General features: G+C 41.4%; 2 protein-coding genes across 2 annotated transcripts in view; one reads left to right on the top strand and one right to left on the bottom strand.

Annotated features, from left to right (window-relative positions):
* The window catches only part of SPAG17 (sperm associated antigen 17), a 234,340-nt gene extending 217,106 nt beyond the window's left edge, over positions 1–17,234 (top strand). The window contains exon 49 of the mRNA XM_077767475.1: positions 17,042–17,234. The gene's annotated coding sequence lies outside the window, so the exon portion shown is untranslated. The remainder of the gene's footprint in view (positions 1–17,041) is intronic.
* The window catches only part of WDR3 (WD repeat domain 3), a 36,371-nt gene continuing 28,601 nt past the window's right edge, over positions 11,139–18,908 (bottom strand). The window contains exons 19-26 of the mRNA XM_077767483.1: positions 18,778–18,828; positions 17,582–17,647; positions 16,992–17,084; positions 16,473–16,520; positions 15,537–15,580; positions 13,784–13,912; positions 12,197–12,290; positions 11,139–11,880 (exon numbers count right to left, since the gene is read on the bottom strand). Of these exons, the coding sequence (XP_077623609.1) occupies positions 11,725–11,880; positions 12,197–12,290; positions 13,784–13,912; positions 15,537–15,580; positions 16,473–16,520; positions 16,992–17,084; positions 17,582–17,647; positions 18,778–18,828 (681 nt within the window). The 3' untranslated portion in view covers positions 11,139–11,724. The remainder of the gene's footprint in view (positions 11,881–12,196; positions 12,291–13,783; positions 13,913–15,536; positions 15,581–16,472; positions 16,521–16,991; positions 17,085–17,581; positions 17,648–18,777; positions 18,829–18,908) is intronic.

Below are 18,908 nucleotides of genomic sequence, written 5' to 3'. Positions count from 1 at the left end.
AGGTGTCCTCAGGTCTAAGATGAGTCTCTTGTAGACAGCAAATAGATGGATTTTTGTTTTTTGTTTTTTTTTATCCATTCTGCTACTCTATGTCTTTTTATTGGAGCACTTAGTCCATTTACATTCAGTGTTATTATTGAAAAATATGGGTTTAGAGTCATTTTATTCTCTATAGGAATCATACTTGTAGTGGTGTGTCTGGTACTGTGTTCCTTGCAACATTTCCCTCATAGAGTCCCCTTCAGGATTTCTTGTAGGGTTGGTTTAGTGGTGATGAATTCCTTCAACTTTTGTTTGTTTGGGAAAACCTTTCTCTCTCCTTCTCTTCTGAACGACAGGCTTGCTGGATAAAGGATTCATGGCTGCATATTTTTCCTCTTCATCACATTGAAGATTTCCTGCCATTCCTTTCTGGCCTGCCAAGTTTCAGTAGATAGACACATAAAGGTAGTAGCAGACCTACCTTTGTATGTTAGGGCTCATTTATCCCTAGCTGCTTTCAGAATTCTCTTTATCCTTATATTTTGCCAGTTTCACTATGATATGTCATGCAGAGGATTGATTCAAATTACATCTAAGGGGAGTTCTCTGTGCCTCTTGGAGTTCAGTGTCTGTTTCCTTCCCCAGGTTGGGTAAGTTCTCGGCTATAATTTGTTCAAGTGCCCCTGCAGCCCCTTTCTGTCTTTTCTTCTTCTTCTAGAATTCCTGTGATATGGATATTGTTCCGTTTGATTGCATCACTCAGTTCTAGAATTCTCCTTTCGCGTCTATTCTCTCATCCTCTTCAGTCTGTGCAGTGGCCGGCTTGATTTTATTTTGCACCTCATTTATAGCATTTTAAAATTCATCATAACTATTTTTAAGATCCATGATCTTTGCAGCAATAACATCTCTGCTGTCATTTATGCCTTTTTCAAGTCCAACGATTTATTTTATGATTATTGTTCTAAATTCTTATTCAGTTATGTTGCTTAAAGCTGTTTTGACCAATTCATTAGCTGTGACTTCTTCCTGGAATTTCTTGAGGAGAGTTCTTCCGTTTCATCATTTTGGCTAGTTTTCTGTCTCTTGTCAGTTTTAAAAGCTTGTTGTGTGCTCGGCACCTGTGAGTAGTGCTTTATTAAAGGAGGCTCAAACACTGTCCAGGGCCTGGCCATTCAGGATGTGTTCTTTTAAGGGTGTCCCTTGGTCTCTCTTGTTCTGACTTTACTTTCCTACTCGTAGTGATATTTTGGACTCTCTACCATATGTACTTTGGTTTGTACTTTGAGGTTGCCCTGAAAAGGAAAACAGACAAACAGGGAACAAAAACATGCAAATGCACAAGCAAACCAAAGGAAAAAAAAAAAAAAAAAAAAAAAAAAAAGACAAAGGACAGTCTAAAAGCATAAAACCGGATGTCCCAGCTACAAATAAAGAGCAGGGTGGAGGCAGTGCTGAAGGAAGAACATATCCAAAGAGAGAAATGACTGGGTTGGGGAGAAAGAAAGATTGAACAGTGACCAGGCAGAGAGACTAAAAGGTTTAATCCAGAGAGAGAAAAAGGAGAATACGGCAGGAGGTGAGGAGAAAAAAAATGAAGATAATATTACGCAGAGAAACTATATAGTCTCAGAGAGAAAGAAAGGTAAGGAAGGAGGTGTAGAACATGCATCAAGAGAATGGATTAAATATGTCTGTTTAATCAAACTTATAAGCAGCATAACCAGCCCAGAGGAGGGGAGAGATCAGAATGAGAAAAGGGAGAATATATCTGAATAGTAAGAATTTATCTAATCATGGCAGTGCAGCAGTGCTGGTCTTGGGGGAGGAGCTGTTTGTTTCTGCAGCATCTACCTTGGCTCCATTTAAAAAACATACAAAAACACAGCTATCCAGGGTGAATGGGCGTGGTTTGGTGTAGGCAGGTCTCACCTCCACTGTGGGTCCTGCTGGCTGATCCCTGAGGCCCCACCTTGGTGGTTGTGGGGAGAAAAATGGCGACCCCCCCCCCAGTCCTTTCTCCTTGAACTAGGTGTCCCAAATCACTCCTTTGAATCCATTCTCGCTGTGCTGTGGGCACAGCCAATGTGGGCCGGGTCCAGTGTCCTACACCCAGCTAGATTCCAATCTCTCACTCCGTGTGCATTAATGATGTAATCCTGCAAGTCAGGGGCACTTCCTAGCAGGGAACTGAGCAGGGGTCCGAGCAGGAGACTGGTTCCTCCTGATGCCGACTGTGTCCCTTGCATACCGTCTATCCCGGAAGGAACTTCTGGGACTAGGGCACCCAGCCCAAAGAAAGCTCCGCAGTTAGAGATGGGATCTCTCTCCAAAAGCCCTGCAGTTAGATATGGGGTAGGCTTTCTCTCCATCCCGGGCCGAGGTTTTTCTCTTGTCCATATACAGTTCTACATTTCCCCAGCCACTCTTTCTCTTCCCTTTGATCCGTCCCCTCCGAGCCTCCACATCCCGGTCCGTTTTTATGTTTCCCAGTTTACAATCATGCACATATGAGGCTGTCTTCTTAGTAGACTCTGTCTCCTTTCCTCCCGGACTCTTGGGGTTCAGAATCCTTTGGCTTTAGCCCTTCTTTGAGAGATGTGGGCAGGACATACGGAACTACTTCTTTGCCACCTTGGCAGGTGTGCACCTATTCTTTCATTTTAAAGACAAACATCTAGTATATAGCTTCTTTGTAATATTGCTCAGAGCTAACAGATATCATTTTGGTCTGTTTCTTTCCCATCCCTCCTATGCCTGTGTACTGGAATCATTCTCCAGTTTGAGATGCTGTGTGTCTCACCCAGTAACAGCACCATACCTTACGTTTATTTTGAGTCACAAAGTACTTCACAGTAACTGTTTGAGGGTAGACACTACTGTTGCCTCTTCTACAGATGAGGAATCCACAACATAACATTAGGTAATTTGCTTTACAGAAGTTATATTATCTACTGCTACATAACAAATCACCCTAAAACGCTGTGGTGTAAAAGAACAGACACTTAAGATCTGTCATTCCAGAATCCAGGCAGAACGTAGTTGGGTTTTCTGGCTCAACTAGGGCCGAGTCTGCTTCAGCTCGCTCGGGCACTCATTGGCAGGAGGCAGTTCCTTGCCAGCTGGGCCTCTCCTCAGGGAACCTCACAGCAGTGTAGCTTAGCTCATCAGAACAAGAAGGGCCTGAGAGTGTGAGCAAGGCAGACTTGGGTGTTTCATGGCCCAGTCTTAGAAGCCATGCCCCTACATTTGCAGTGGTCTCTTCTTCACAAGCCAGTTACTAGGTCCCGCCCACTCTCGTGGGGAAGGGATCACACAGCGGCAGCTGGCAGTAGGCCTAGCGAGGTCAGACAAGGTGTGCTCTCTCCTAAAATCACATGCTATAGCAGCTCGGTGCCCACAACATCTCAGAAATAAAGTGACAGGGCTTAGACTATCAGATGATATTCCTCTTAAGAACCTCAGTCTCCTCTCAGAACTTAGGATCTTAAATTGTGAGGAAAAGGGGCAGATTGTGGAGAGTGTATGCAGGCCGGGTGGCTTCCTGAGGTCGTGCCTGGCACAGACAGGCTACACGGAGCAGTCTTCTCGATTATGCCGGTAAGTGAAGAGAACCCTGGGTATAGTCATGTACTCAGGGAGACACCACTACCTCCTTGGTCCCTGTCCTACATCATCTGCCAGATTTATAGATTTCTTTGGGAGGGTTATGACTTAGGACACTTGCATTGAGAAATGATTTAACACCCAGTACCCTGAGCACCTCACTTCCAGCCAGGGAATCTCAAAATGGTTGAGCCTATTTTCTTAAATGAAGAGATATCTAAATATATACAAGCTTAGAAGTTATGCTCCCAATAAACTATTCATGAGGCTTTTCTTTATGGCATCACCAGTTTCTACAAGTCACACTGCATGATTTGCAAGAGTGTTGTTCATGAAGTGGCTCTTCCACTAAGGACTGTATCTAGCCAATGGATGGCTAAGCCATTACATGCTGACAAGGACTAGACATTGCCTTGGCTTAAAATTTACTTTTTAACTCACTAGTTAACCTCAAACTTTTAGGGATAAGGAGTTTCAAGTATCTTGACCAAAAGCTGGAGCTGAGTTACTTCCAGCACACACCACTTCATCTGCCCTAAATCCTCCTCCTCTTGGCTCGGTGTAGCCCTTAGCACACAGAAACACCTTTAAACCTCCTACTACTGTTAATGTGAAGTGATGGCAGAGCTACGGGAAAGCACCACTTTTAAAACACAAAGTGGAGTGCCCTCCTGAACTTGGTTTGGTTTGGAAACCATCAAAAACATTAATGGGAGATGCTGCATGTTTCTCTTTTGGGATGAATGCTTCCAAGCAGCACAGACGTGATGGGGACCCAGCCCTTGCTGGCTCAGGAACAGAGACACGTTTCAGTAAGTAAAATAACTCCTCTCTGTAGAGGCAAGAACAGCCACCTAAAGAAAAGGCTGCTGCTTTGGACTAGAGCGCCTAGAATCCACCATACGATCTCTTCTCTTACCTTTTCGTAGGTAAGCCTCAGGAACTCTATGCCAAAAGAATCCTTACTCTCATTCTGCCCGGCAAATACCACCACCGAACTCCTTACCTTGGGTCTGTGACTGTTACGTGCAGGAACGGTACTGGACTCATGGCTAGGGACCTCGGAGAACGACACCACAAGGACCACAGCTCTGAGACTGTCAAGAAAATGGTGGCACCACAACACAGCACCTTAAATGAAATGTTCATATTCACAGAAGGACACCAACCACTGAAACTGATTCAAGACAGAGACAGAGAGGAAGACAGTGGTGGAGCAGGAGAACCCTGGGCTCATTTTGCATGATGAACACAACTGGATAATTATAAAATCACCCTAAATACCCCAGAAATCAACTGACAGAATAAACTCCACAACTAAAGGCCCAGAGAAGAGGCCACCTGAAGAAGGTAGTAAGTGTGTAGATGTGTTTTAGGGAAGAAACGGGTGCTGTGGAGGGGAGGGAGCTGTGGTAACAGAGAGCGGCATGATTATATAGATATACGTGGTGGGGGGAGAGAGGGAGAGAGAGGGGAGCAGCCAGGGAAAGCAAGAGAATGTTTCCCTAATGCCACTGGCTTGGAAAATGAGAAGGGCTGCAACCAGTGGGTGTAAAGCCTGGTTTTAAAGGTCAGCGGCTTGGCTGGGATAGAGCCCAGAGGGCTCCGTGCTGCTCCTGAAGAAAAAGCGGGCAAGCAATCCGGGGGCAAACAGTGTGGAAACATCTGAAGAACGCCCAGGGCCCAGAGCAGGAACAGTATTCACTCTTCTCCACAGCATCCCTGAGAGGCGACAGTAGACACCTCTCTGGTAAGGAAGGAGCTGTCAGGTACCATTTCCTCCCTGGCCCCTCAGCACAAACACAGGGCCACTTGAGGGAAGCAGCTCCGTGCTGACACTGGCTGCCTAATTTGCCCCACACAACCTAACAAGCCCCACACAGCCCTGTACTCTGGCAGGACTGCTCTCCTCAGTCCAGCCTGCCTCAGTCCCAGCAAGGTGGGCCCCTATCCTTGAAAAGAAGCACAAACCCCTGTCCACATATCTTCTGACCAGAGCACACCTAGTTAAAACTCACCCCATTCAGCCCAGGGACCACACACTGCCCACAGCACACACTGGAGACACTCCCTGAAGTGCCTGGCCCTGGGCGCTACATGCCCTCCTCTTCTTCATAAAGGCCATCACTTTCAGGAGCAGGAGATATAACTGGCTCTTCTAACAGAAAAAGGCAGAGAGTTAGACAAAATGCTAAGATGGAGGAATCTATCCCAAATAAAAAAAAAAAAAAAACAAGCTAAGGCCACAGCCAAAGAACTACGTGAAACAGAATTTGACCAGCCTGATGGAGAATTTAAAACAACAATCATAAGGATACTCACTGGGCCTGAGAAATGAATAGAAGACATCAGTGAGATTCTTACCACAGAGATTAAAGAGTTAAAAAAGAATCAGAAATGAAGAATACAATAAAAATTATTAGAAATAGGCTTGGTGCAATGAACAGCAGGCTGGAAGAAGCAAAGGAATGGATTAGTGAGCTGGAAGATGAAATAATGGAAAATAATGAAGCTGAACAGAAAAGAGGAAGAATTATGGAACTTGAGAATAAACTTAGGAAACTCAGTGATTCCATCAAATTGTAGTAATATTCGTATTACAGGAGTTTGAGAAGATGAAGAGAAGGAAGAGGGGGCAGAAAATTTATGTCAAGAAACAATAACAAAACTACCCTAATCTGGGGAAGGAAGGAAACAGACATCAGATCCAGGAGGCACAGAGAACTCCTTTCAAAATCAACAAAAGCAGACAGACACCAAGTCACATTATAATTAAATTTGCAAATATAGTGATAAAGAAAAATTTTAAAAGCAACAAGATGAACGAAGTCCCTAACTTGCAAGGGAAAACCTCTAAGGCTAGCTGGCGACTTCTGAACAGAAACCTGCCAGGCCAGAAGGGAGTGGTATGATATATTCAAAGTGCTACATGGGAAAAATCTGCAGCCAAGAATACTCTATCCAGCAAGGCGATCATTCGGAATCAAAGGAGTGATAGTTTTCTAGACAAAAATGAAAAGAAATTCATGACCACTAAACCAGCACTGCAAGAAATATTAAAGGGGAGTCAGTAGAAAGGAGACACCAAAAGCAAAAAGAAGAAATGATCAGAGAAAATCTCCAGAAATGAGAAAATAATAAAGTGGCAATAAATACATGTCTATCAATAATTACTTTGAATGTAAATGAACTAAACGCTCCAATCAAAAGACATGGGGACACTTCCATATGCTGCCTACAAAAGACTCTTTTTAGACCAAAGACACACACAGATAGAAAGTGAGGGGATGGAGAAATATCTATCATGCCCAAATGTCAAAGCCAGAGTAGCATACTTCTATTGGACAAACTAGACTTTAAAATAAAGATTTTAAAAAGAGACAAGAGCAGTATATAATCATTAAGGGGACAAACCAACAAGATGATATAACAACTGTAAATATTTATACATCCAACTTGGAAGCACCCAAATATATAAAACAATTAATAAATGTAAAGGAACTATACATAATAACATAATAGAAGGGCACTTTAATACTCCACTTACAACAATGGACAGATCACATAAACAGAAAATCAAGGAAACAATAATAGCTTTGAATGACACACTTGACCAGATGGACCCAACAGATAGATTCAGAACATTCCATCCTGAAACAACAGAACACACATTCTTTTCAAGTGCACATGGAACATTCGCCAGAACAGATCACGTATTAGGTCACAAAACAGGCCTCAACAAATACAAAAAAGACTGAGATCATACGATGCATATTTCAGACCACCAACACTACGGAACTTGAGGTCAACCACAAGAAAAAAATTTGGAAAGGCCACAAATACTCAGAAGTTAAACAATATGCTACCAAACAATGAATGGGTCAACCAGGAAATCAAAGAAGAAAAAAAAAATACATCAAAACAAATGAAATTAAAAACACAACAGTCTAAAACCCTTGTTTGGGATGCAGCAAAAGCAGTTACAAGAGGGAAGTTTATAGCTATACAGGCCTATATCAAGAAGCAAGAAAAACTGCAAATAAATGACCTAATCTTACACCTAAAGGAGCTAGAAAAAGAACAACAAATTAAGCCTAAAGCCAGCAGAAGAAGGGAAATAATATAAATGATCTTATTTAGAAACTTAAAAAAAAAACCCAATAGAACAGGTTGGTGAAACCAGGAGATGATTCTTTGGGGAAAAAAAAAAAAATCAATAAAATTGATAACCCTCTAGTCAGACTTATCAAGAAAAAGGACTCAAATAAATAAAATCACAAATCAGAGATGAGAATAACCAACACCACAGAAATACAATTACAATATTATGAAAAATTACATGCTAACAAATTGTACAACCTGGGAGAAATGGATAAATTCCAAGAAACGTATAAACTACCAAAACTGAAACAAAAAGAAAACCTGAACATACCAATAACCAGTGAAGCAACTGATCAGTAATAAAACTCCCAACAAACAAAAGTCGAGGGCCAGATGGCTTCACAGGGGAAGTCTATGAAACATTTAAAGAAGAGTTAATGTCTTTTCTTCTCAAAATGTTTCAAAAAATAGAAAAGGAAGGAAAACTTCTAAATTCATTCTATGATGCCAGCATTACCCTGATACCAAAACCAGATAAAGACTCCACTAAAAAAGAGAACTATAGGCCAACATTCTGATGAACATGGATGCAAAAATTCTCAATAAAATACTGGCAAACCAAATCCAACACTACATTAAAAGAATTATTCACTATGATAAAGTGGGATTTAATCCTGGGCTGTAAGAGTGGTTCAATATTCACAAATCAATCATCAGGAGGCACCACATTAATAAAAGAACCATATGATCCTCTCAATAGATGCAGATAAAGCATTTGACAAAGTACAACATCCATTCATGATAAAAACCCTCAAGAAAGTAGGTTTAGAGCGAACATACCTCAACATAATAAAGACCATATATGAAAAACCCACAGCTAATATCATCCTCAGTGAGGAAAAGTGAGATCTTTTCCTCTACAGTCTACAGTCAGGAACAAGACAAGGATGTCCACTCTCACCATAGTTATTTAATACAGCACTGGAACTCCTCGCCTCAGCAATCAGACAACAAAAAGAAGTAACAGGCATCCACATTGGCCAAGAAGTAGTCAAATTTTCACTATTTGCAGATAACATGATACTCATGATATGTAGAAAACTCCAAAGACTGCACCAAAAAACTGCTAGAACGGATACATGAATTCAGTAAAGTCACAAGATACAAAATTAGCATACAGCATGTTTCATTTCTATATAACAATAATGAAACAGCAGTAAGAGAAATTAAGAAAACATTCCCATTTACCAAAAACAAAGATACCTAGGAATAAACCTAACCAAAAAGACTTATACTCAGAAAACTATGAAACACTGATGAAAAGAAACTGAAGAGAACACAAAGTAATGGAAAGACATTCCAGGCTCATGAGTTAGAAGAACAAATAATGTTAAAATACACAAAGCAATCTACACATTTAATGCAATCTCTATCAAAATTCCACCAGAAGTTTCCACAGAGCGAGAACAAACAATCCAAAAACTTGTATGGAACCACAAAAGATCCTGAATAGCCAAGCAATCTTGAAAAAGCAAAGCAAAGCTGGAGGCATCACAATTCGACTTCAAGTTATATTGCAAAGCTGGAGTGAGCCACGCAGTATGGTACCGGCACAAAAACAGACATGTAGATCAATGGAACAGAATAGGAAACCCAGAAATGAACCCACAACTATTCATTAACTAATCTTTAACAAAGCAGGAAGCCATAGCCAATGGGAAAAAGACAGCCTCTTCAACAAGTGGTGCTGGGAGAACTGGACAGCAACACGCAGAACAATGAACCTGGAACACTTTCTTACACCCAACACAAAAATCAATTCAAAATGGATGAAAGACTTAATGTGAGAGCTGTAACCACACAGACAGTAACCTTTTTGACATCAAGCATAACAACTTCTTTCTAAGTAGGTCTTATGAGGCAAGGGAAACAAAAGTAAACATAAATTATTGGGACCTCATCAAAATAAAAATCTTCTGCAGTTTCCGACACAAAGCTTCTGACACAATCAACAAAACTAAAAGAAAACCTACGGAATGGGAGAAGATATTTGCAAATGACATTATCTGATAAAGGCTTAGTATCCAAAATCTATAAAGAACTTACTCAACACCCACAAAAAACAAATAATCCAATTTAAAAATGAGCAGAAGACATGAATAGACACCTTACCAAAGATAACATCCAGATGGCCAACAGACACATGAAAAGACGCTCCACATCACTCATCATCAGGGAAATACAAATCAAAACTACAATGAGGTATCACCTCACACCTGTTAGAATGGCTAAAAACAACGCAAGAAACAATAGGTGTTGGTGAAGATGTGGAGAAAGGGGAACCCTCTTGCACTGTTGGTAGGAATGTAAACTGGTGTGACTACTCTGGAAAACAGTATGGAGGTTCCTAAAAAAATTAAAATTATAAACTACCCTATGATCCAGCAATTGCACCAAGAGGCATTTACCCCAAGAATACAAAAGTACTAATTCAAAGGGATAATGTACCTCAATGTTTACAGCAATATAACCTTTACTAGCCAATATGGAAACAGCCCAAGTGTCCATCGGTTGACGAATGGATAAAGAAGATGTGGTATATATATACAATGGAATATTAGCCATGAAACAGAATGAAATCTTGCCATTTGCAACGACATGGATGGAGCGAGACAGTACCACACTATGAAAAATAAGTCAGGGAAAGACAATTGTAATATCACTCATATGTGGAATTTAAGAAACAAAACAAATGAACAAATTGAGAAAAAAAGAGAAGCAAACCAAGAAACAGACTTAACTGTAGAGAACAAAGTGAAGGTTACCAGAGGGAGGTGGGGGGGGGGGGGGAGGGGGATTAAGGCGTGCCCTTGTGATGAGCATTGCATGTTGTATGGAAGTGCTGAATCACTATACACGTGACTTTAATATTATACTGTATGTTAACTAACTAGAATTTAAATAAATCTTAAAAAAAGGTAAAAAAAAAAGACACAGAAATCTTAACAGAACTGTAACAAGGTTGAATTAGTACCTTAAAAACTTCCCACAAAGAAAAGTCAGGCCCAAAGGAACGTGCCCATTTCTTTTCCTANTAGCGGGGGGGGGGGGGGGGGGGGGGAGATGGGGATTAAGGCGTGCCCTTGTGATGAGCATTGCATGTTGTATGGAAGTGCTGAATCACTATACACGTGACTTTAATATTATACTGTATGTTAACTAACTAGAATTTAAATAAATCTTAAAAAAAGGTAAAAAAAAAAGACACAGAAATCTTAACAGAACTGTAACAAGGTTGAATTAGTACCTTAAAAACTTCCCACAAAGAAAAGTCAGGCCCAAAGGAACGTGCCCATTTCTTTTCCTAAAACAGTCTCACCTCCCCATATCCTTACCGTGTATGCACATATGTATGTGGTATTAATCACCCAAAAGCCCAGTAAGACATCTCAGCTTAACTACACTTTAATTAGAAACAGATAGAAAAGATTAGCAATTAGGTATTTTTATATACAGTTATAGCTTCCTGCAAGAGGCTGAGTTTAAGGAGGCTGTTTTAGGTAATTTTTAATGGTCCTTTCCAACTCTCTGAGTCCACGACTCTGCATTTATGGGGAGAGGGCAGTCAATTGCACACTTGATGGTCTCTGTAGGAGATAAATACAAAGTGTAACACATCAACAAATCTTTTGTTATCACAAACAAGAAAAACTTTTGAAAGGTTCATTTTTGCTCTAGTGAAACTAATAAAAGAAAAGAAAGTTCGATGTTCCCTGCTGGCGTACAATAGGAACACGTCCTGCAGGGCTGAACCTCTGAGGGCAGAAAGACTGTAAACTATTGAGCCGTTAAGCCCAAGACACGGGGCCCACAGTCTCGCGCTGGGATGTCCTGAGGCAAAGCTGGGCACCACGTCCCGACATCTTCTCTGACACAGCAAGCTCTGTTCTTTGGTTATTTTTAAGTTGACACCAATTCTGCCGCTTAGTTCAGAAGTCCTTTTAAATAAAAAGATAAGGGCACTGTGTTTCAGCTTTAAGTATATGTTAAAATTAGCTTCTCCCGCTTTTTCCTCTTCCTCTTCTTTTCTTCCAAGTGGCTGGTAGCATCAGCAAAAAACATAACTTCACTTTTTGCCTCGCATTCCCTCTTGAGATACTCAAGGCCTGCCATATTGAAGCCGATAACATCCTGGGGAGGGATAGAAGAAAGATGAGATGAACCTTCTCTCACTTGAATTCAATCATAGTGCATGTGCGAGTCTGGGGAACCAATGCTTCAGGTGTTCTTATGAGTCCCTCCTTGTCTAAGGTCTTGGTTTTGTTTTCTTCTCTCTGTTCTTTATCTGATACAATGGAAATCTGATCTCCAATGAAAATCTTACCTCAACACAGATATATGTCTGGTCAGTATCACCAAAGATCAGGCACACCTCAGTGTGCTACTTCAAAGCCACGCACACACCAGGGTTTTCCCCTAATTACTGCATTCCTACAGGGATACCTACCCGGACTTGGCTGACTTTTGAAATAGTTGTTTCCTTTAATTTTTCAATGACTGGCACAAGCATTTGGTTACTAGTGATCTGCCCAAAGTGAATCCTAATAGAAAAACAAAACAGTCACGTTACAAAGAGAGGTAGTGCTCTGCTTATCCTTTCTAGAAAAGCAAATAGACAAAGTCAAAGCAAAAACGACAAAGATTAATTTTACCATATCATGGCAGTATAGAAAAGCTTCCAGCAAAAAAATAGCTAACCATGTTTCTTCCCTACCACTCACTTTTATCTGATGTCAATGTTAACAGTTAACTATCCTAAAAGTTATGATACATTCAACTTGTTTGCAAAGCTGGCTCTTTTCCCAGCCATCTACCACGTGGCTGCAGACTTTGATAATGCTATTCTATGGAAAGCTCAAAGAGAAATGAGCATGCTAAGAAATGCTAACTCAACAGAGGTTTATTAATAATTCTAGGGAGGCCACATCAAAAAAGGAGATAGTCACTGCCGAGAGAGTCAAACTCTGACCTACGGTACTAAGATGATCTACAATGAATTCACGCTCCTCTATACGTAACTCACACTCACATGTGACCTGTCACAGCTACCTGTGAGGATTAGCCATCTCCAACCCTCTGATACGCTGGGAATATTCCTAGTGTTTCACTTAAGACCAGTAACCCTGATTTCAGTACTACATATGCCATAGCAGTAAGAAATTATTATCAACATCATTGAGGGCCAATTTAAGGCCTCATTACTTGCCTCAAATTATAAATATGGCAACAGACTAATACAAACATATTCGTGTTCTTCTACTGCTACTATCTTGATGAAATAAGAATCATGAAAATAGGTCAATTCATATCCCAATTCTCTAAATATACCTGTTTGTTTTTTAACTATTTAGTATTGGCTGATCAGTTTGTATTTTGTCTTCATAACAACATTTCGAGGAGTGTTCAATCTGTCTCTATTCCTGTTCTCTGCTGTAACAGCAGAGACTGAGGGGGCGTAGATCCAAGAAGAGAATACTCTTAAACTTCTGAAAATACACTCTTCTCAATTATACATTAAGAGCAATTCTTCTTACTCAATAATCTAATAAACATATTTTCTTTGTTTCTTACTTCCCTCTGTATATGCCCTGACGCTTCCATTTGTTTCTAGAGAGACATGGAAAATAAAGGCACTATTCCACTCGATGCTGTTAGGAGGACAAAACCAAGTCATTTTGCTTACACTAAACAGTTGAAAAGACACAACGAATGAGGCAAATTGGCCCTTCAGTACTGGGCTCTTTGCAAACAGACCAGCAGAGCCACCGCAGCCTGGGGACCTCTGCCTGCTCAAGCATCCCTGAGTAGTGCATTACTTCATTACTTAGTGGTGGGCCACCACTATCCTTGTTGAAGGACAAGACTGACTCCACAGGATAAGAAATCATTTATGTCACCCAGCAGTGAAATCCTAATGCCAGCTCTGAGTCTCAAACATCAGAGTTCCTGATCCCAAAGTGTGGACACCATCAGTTAAAGTAGCACCAGGGTGCTTAGGCTGAGTCGACACAGTACTCTTTGGAAAGGAGGTTACCTGAGCAGAAAGAAGAGGCATCTACACAAAAGTTCAATATCAGAGCCCAGCTGGATGAACTCGTTAAAGAGCTTCAGGACGTCTGGGACGTAAGAGAAAGGCAGCACAAGCAGAGACTCTTCCAGCTCGCTGAAGATCAAGAGAATAAACATGAAAAATGCCACATTTCTTAACATGCTCAATTTTTGAAACTTCTACTGATTTTTATATGGTTTTATGTTTGAACAGATGTTACCCATGCAAAGTTAAATTTAATATTCATTTACATTCTGAATCGTTCCCTCTTTTCTGTGTCTTGTTTTTTACATTTAATATTTTAAATCTAATTTGACGCATTCTGGTCCTTGGCATGAAGGGAGAATCTAACTTTGTTTTTCCAGAAAACTATTTTCTCCAAAGTCTTTTGTTGAATATTCCGCCTTTATATGATACTTCTTTTACCGTATATTGAACCTTTGCATTAAAGACTCTCTTTCTGGGCTTTCAACTTGGTTTTAATGATTGATTGGTCCTGATAACAATCCTGTAATATTTTAGTTTTGCTATTTTTATAGCTTCCTAATCCAGGAGAATATAACTCCCTCTTCCTATTCTTCTGTTTTGTTTTACTTTTCTAGAACTAGTTCTAGTATCATTTCATCAGTTCCAAATCCAAATCTCAAGAGGACTTCAACTGGAGCCACCAACCTGTATATTAGTTTTTTTTTTTTTTTAAAACAAAAACAGAAAACTAAATCTTTAGAACACAAAATCTTCCCTTCTAGGAATGTGTAACACTTCCATTCATTTAAATTTTCTTTTACATTTCTCTAGTGAAGTTTCATCATTATCCTCTGATAGGTCTGTTTATTTCCTGTGGTAAGGGACAGACTTAGGTATTGAAAATTGTTATGAAAAGAACTTCGGTAGGTCAAACTCATAAATAAAATCCAGAGATGTAAATCACAAACAAGAAACATTCTAAAAATATATAACAAGAAATACAAAGGATTCTTAAAAACCAGTGAGAAATTAAAGTACAAGAAAGGGAAAGTAAAAATTCACAGGAAAAAAGACAAAAGGCCAACAGTTTAATTAATACTGAAAGAAATTAATATAATACGATACTACTTTTTCCCTCTGATACTGGTGAAGAATTTTTCAAAGCCTGGTAAGAAATCATTACGAGCATTCTGGAAAGTACTACACAGACCTTTCCAGAGCTCATGCCCACTGGTGAGTTATTGCTATGCTAGGATTCGTATCTTAGAAGACAACCACAAAGATTTCTACGTAAACGTGTACACAGAAGCAGTACAGCTAACGGCAAAAATCAAAAGCAAATCCAATGGTAATTATCCATGCAATGGAGTGTTTTAATATAATTCAACGAATATATTTGTGAAGAGTATCTGTGAAAAAGGTCAGGATACAAAATTCTACGCAGCATGACTCCAATAAAAATAAGCCATAGGAAGTACACAATCAGAAAAAGTCACCCGTTGGGACTTGTGACGGATGATACCGGACTTCATTACCCCCAATGTGCAGTAGCACTACCCTCCATTTGTCCCTAAAAGCGTGTCCTTTCATACTTTAGGAGAAGTCTCTTGGTTCTGCCTCAAAAAGAATATTATGATGTGTTATTTTCCACCAAAATGCTGACATAGTTCAATCAATAAGGAAAACAACCATCAGTTATAATTTATCTCCTGCTCACGCAGGCAACCAGTAACTGTTAGCTGACAAATGATAACTGAATGCTGGGACTCACCTCGACTTGATCCCTTTAAAGATCTCCAACACATAAGCCGAAGGCTATGAAGGAAGCACAGCTGCCTTAGTTATACTCTGGGCTGGTTTCTGCTGAAGCCCCCTCGTTTCCACCTCCTGATACCAGGGGTCTCGCCTCACATGAGACAGGGCTCGAAGAGGGCGATGTGTGTGCAGGCCTCGAGTCTGTCACATGTGGGCTTGCAGTCAGCTGCGGCACGCCCCAACCGTGTGACCTTCTCTCTGAGTCGGGCCGCTTTCCCACCGGTAGAATGAGGCCACCCTGACTCACACAAGGAGTGTGATGAAGGACACACGCATGGAACGTACTGCAGACTGCTCGATGTGCATGCACTGTCCCACTTCTCTCTCCGCCTCTATCTGACTGATGTGCGCCAGCTTTCCCTCCAGAAAACCTCAACTTCCAAGTTCACTTAGATGAATAGAATCTTCAAGAGGGCTTTGGAAACTGGACATAAATAAGCACTAGAAAATATGAGAATGCCATCCAGTCCAACCAAAAAAGGAAGACTTGGAAGTTACACTAAAATGGTCCTTTTGAAATACTCAATACCATGGATTAAAAAAGAAAGTTTTAATGGTAAAATATTTCCCAATACATCCAGCCTCAAATCGTGCCTCTTCAGAGGCGCCTGGGTGGCTCAGTCAGGTTAAGTGTCCAGCTCTTCATTTTGGCTCAGGTCATGATCTCACAGACCCTGGGATTGAGGCCTGCGTTGGGCTCTGTGCTGACAGTAAGGAGCCTGCTTGGGGTCCTCTCTCTTCTCTCTCTCTGCCCCTCCCCTACTTACACTCCTCTTTCTCTCAAAATAGCATTAAAAAAAAAAAAATCATGGCTCTTCACTTCCTACTCTGCCTCTCTTGTCCCTGAGGGTAACTTCTGAGGAATCAAGGGGAAGCTGTTAGACCTACTCACAGAGATGTTGCCATAGGCCATCAGGATGGGATTGATGGGAAGAGGAACCTATGAAGAAATTATTAAATCACGTCATTAAAAACAAGACCTGGGTGGTGCCTGTCACAGGCAGGACGACGATCGTACTGTACAGTTTTGAAAATGGAAACCCGACTAACTGAAAGGATGTAAGAATTGACCAGGCCTTTTAGTTTCAATAGTGCCTATGAATGAGTCCGGGCAATGTTTTACGTAGAAACCTGGACCGGTCACAGTGCCTCTGAAACCAAAACAGGAGCCTGAGTTTCTACCCAGTACAGTGATCACTTCAGTCTAGAAATCCCTCTCCTTCACTTTCCGTCAAAACCAAGCTTCCCTCCTCCTAGGCCCCTCAGCTCCCACTTTCTAATATCTGAAATGGGAAAGACTACATTGATCTCATTTCCGGATCTGAGTCAAGAAATCCTAAAGTGGTGGTTTTCGTCTCAGGGATTCTATTTAGACACGTTTCTCAGAGGGTGACCTCACGGACCATCTCACCTCTTTCCCTGCAGCTTTACAAATGGCTTTGTGTTCCTTCATTTTTGCAGTTTCCTCTCGGTACAGCTCGACAGCCTCCATGATCCTCTCAGCCTACACAGATGGCGACAAAGGACAGAACTCATCACCACACACCTATCATCCCACAAACACGGCAACCAGAAGGCCTGACCAGAGAACAACCAGACAGCTTGAACCCGTGTAATAAACATGTGCCAGGAGAGTGCCAAACAGCCCTCTGCAGACGTCTCTGGTTTGTCTTTTCTTTCCAATTTACAGGGAGGAGACTCAGTGCCTTGGATTCAGGGGTGCCATGTGTATGTGTGCTCGTGGAGCGGGGCAGCTCCAAGACACGTGACAGGTGCCGCTTCCAGGAGACCGGGGACACCGAACTTTCCTTTCTACAAACCACCACCGACTCAGCACTACTTCTGTCCTCAGTTACAAGGGAGGACAACAGAGGTTATGATCTCCACCTGTATATTTCATCAACTTGTTGCCACAGAAGGGCTATCTGGTTGATAAAAGCTTTCATTAAAAAGCCGGGATCCTCTTTAAAAATGAAGATACTACATTCCGTATCTACTTACTGCTTTGACCGTTTCGATAGTTTTCTTTCCGGTAAAGTAGTTGTCACCTTGAGTCTCTCCTGGAACCTGCCAGAAACAGAGATCCTTGACAGACTGCTGACAGGCATTACAGAACTAATCAATCAGAGGCACCTAAGTAAGTTAAGCATCCGGGACTCCTGATTTCGCCTCAGGCTGTGATCTTGCAGTTTATGGGATCAATTCACACATCTGGCTCTAGGCTGACAGCATGAAGCCTGCTTGGGATTCTCTCTCTGCCCCTCCCCTGCTTGCACACGTGTATGCACTCTCTCTCGAACTAGATAGATATGAAAAGAAAAACAATATACAGATCCAGCCAATAAACAAATCCAGAAAAGAACAGGCATCCCTACGTTGTGATGATGGTAACATGGCGTTACCAACTACTGTTAACAGAGTACTTGCTAAGTGCCAGATGCTGGCAAGGACTCTATATTCGTTATTATGAGAATATTCTACAAAAGTTTAAAGAGAATGCCCATGGGGTGCCTGGGTGGCTCAGTCGGTTAAGTGTCCAATTTTGGCTCAGGTCATGATCTCACAGTTCGTGAGTTTGAGCCCTGCGTCGGGCTCTGTGCTGACAGCTCAGAGCCTGGTGCCTGCCCCTCCCTTGCTTATACTCTCCTTCTCAAAAATAAATGAAGATTAAAACAAAAAAAAAAAAAACAAAAAAAAAGGAGAATGCCCAACGGAGCCGGGGTGGCTCAGTCAGTTGAGTGTCTGACGCTCTCTCTCGATTTTGGCTCCAGGTCATGATCCCAGGGTCCTGGGATTAAGCCCCCTTTTGGGCTCCACATGAAGAAGTGTGGAGCCTGCTTGGGATTCTCACATTCTCTCTCCCAGCCTGATTTCTCCCCTGCTAGCATGTGCTCGCAGTCTCTTAAAAAAAAAAAATGAAATTTTTTATTTTTGTTCTATGATTCTATGAAGCCTCCTTAAACAAAAACAGCCAGAATGACAATCATGCAATATCAAATTTGGTCAGTCATTTGTCCCTCAAAATCAGGATACACAGTCAAATCAAACAGGACTACACTGATCGCTTCCTGCATGAGCTGGTGATGACTTCAGCATCTGACCCCAACTCTAATTCCATTAGAAATGCCTGAAGGTAAGGTGAACTCGAATAGGATAATTACAGGGCTCAAGCTCACCATCCCAAAAGATTTACTTACCACTGGCTGGTCTTCTCTGGCCACACTCTCCTCATATTCTGCTTCCCTTTGCTGCCGAGGGAGAGAGAGAGAGAGAGAGAGAGAGGGAGGGAGGGAGGGAGAGTGAGAGAGAGAGAGAGAGAGAGAGAGAG

This window comes from Crocuta crocuta, unplaced genomic scaffold (assembly GCF_008692635.1).
Source record: "Crocuta crocuta isolate KB4526 unplaced genomic scaffold, BGI_CrCroc_1.0 scaffold180, whole genome shotgun sequence".
Lineage (NCBI taxonomy): Eukaryota > Metazoa > Chordata > Mammalia > Carnivora > Hyaenidae > Crocuta > Crocuta crocuta.
The sequence above is the reverse complement of the archived record's forward strand: the minus strand, read 5'-3'. Positions and strand labels throughout refer to the sequence as shown.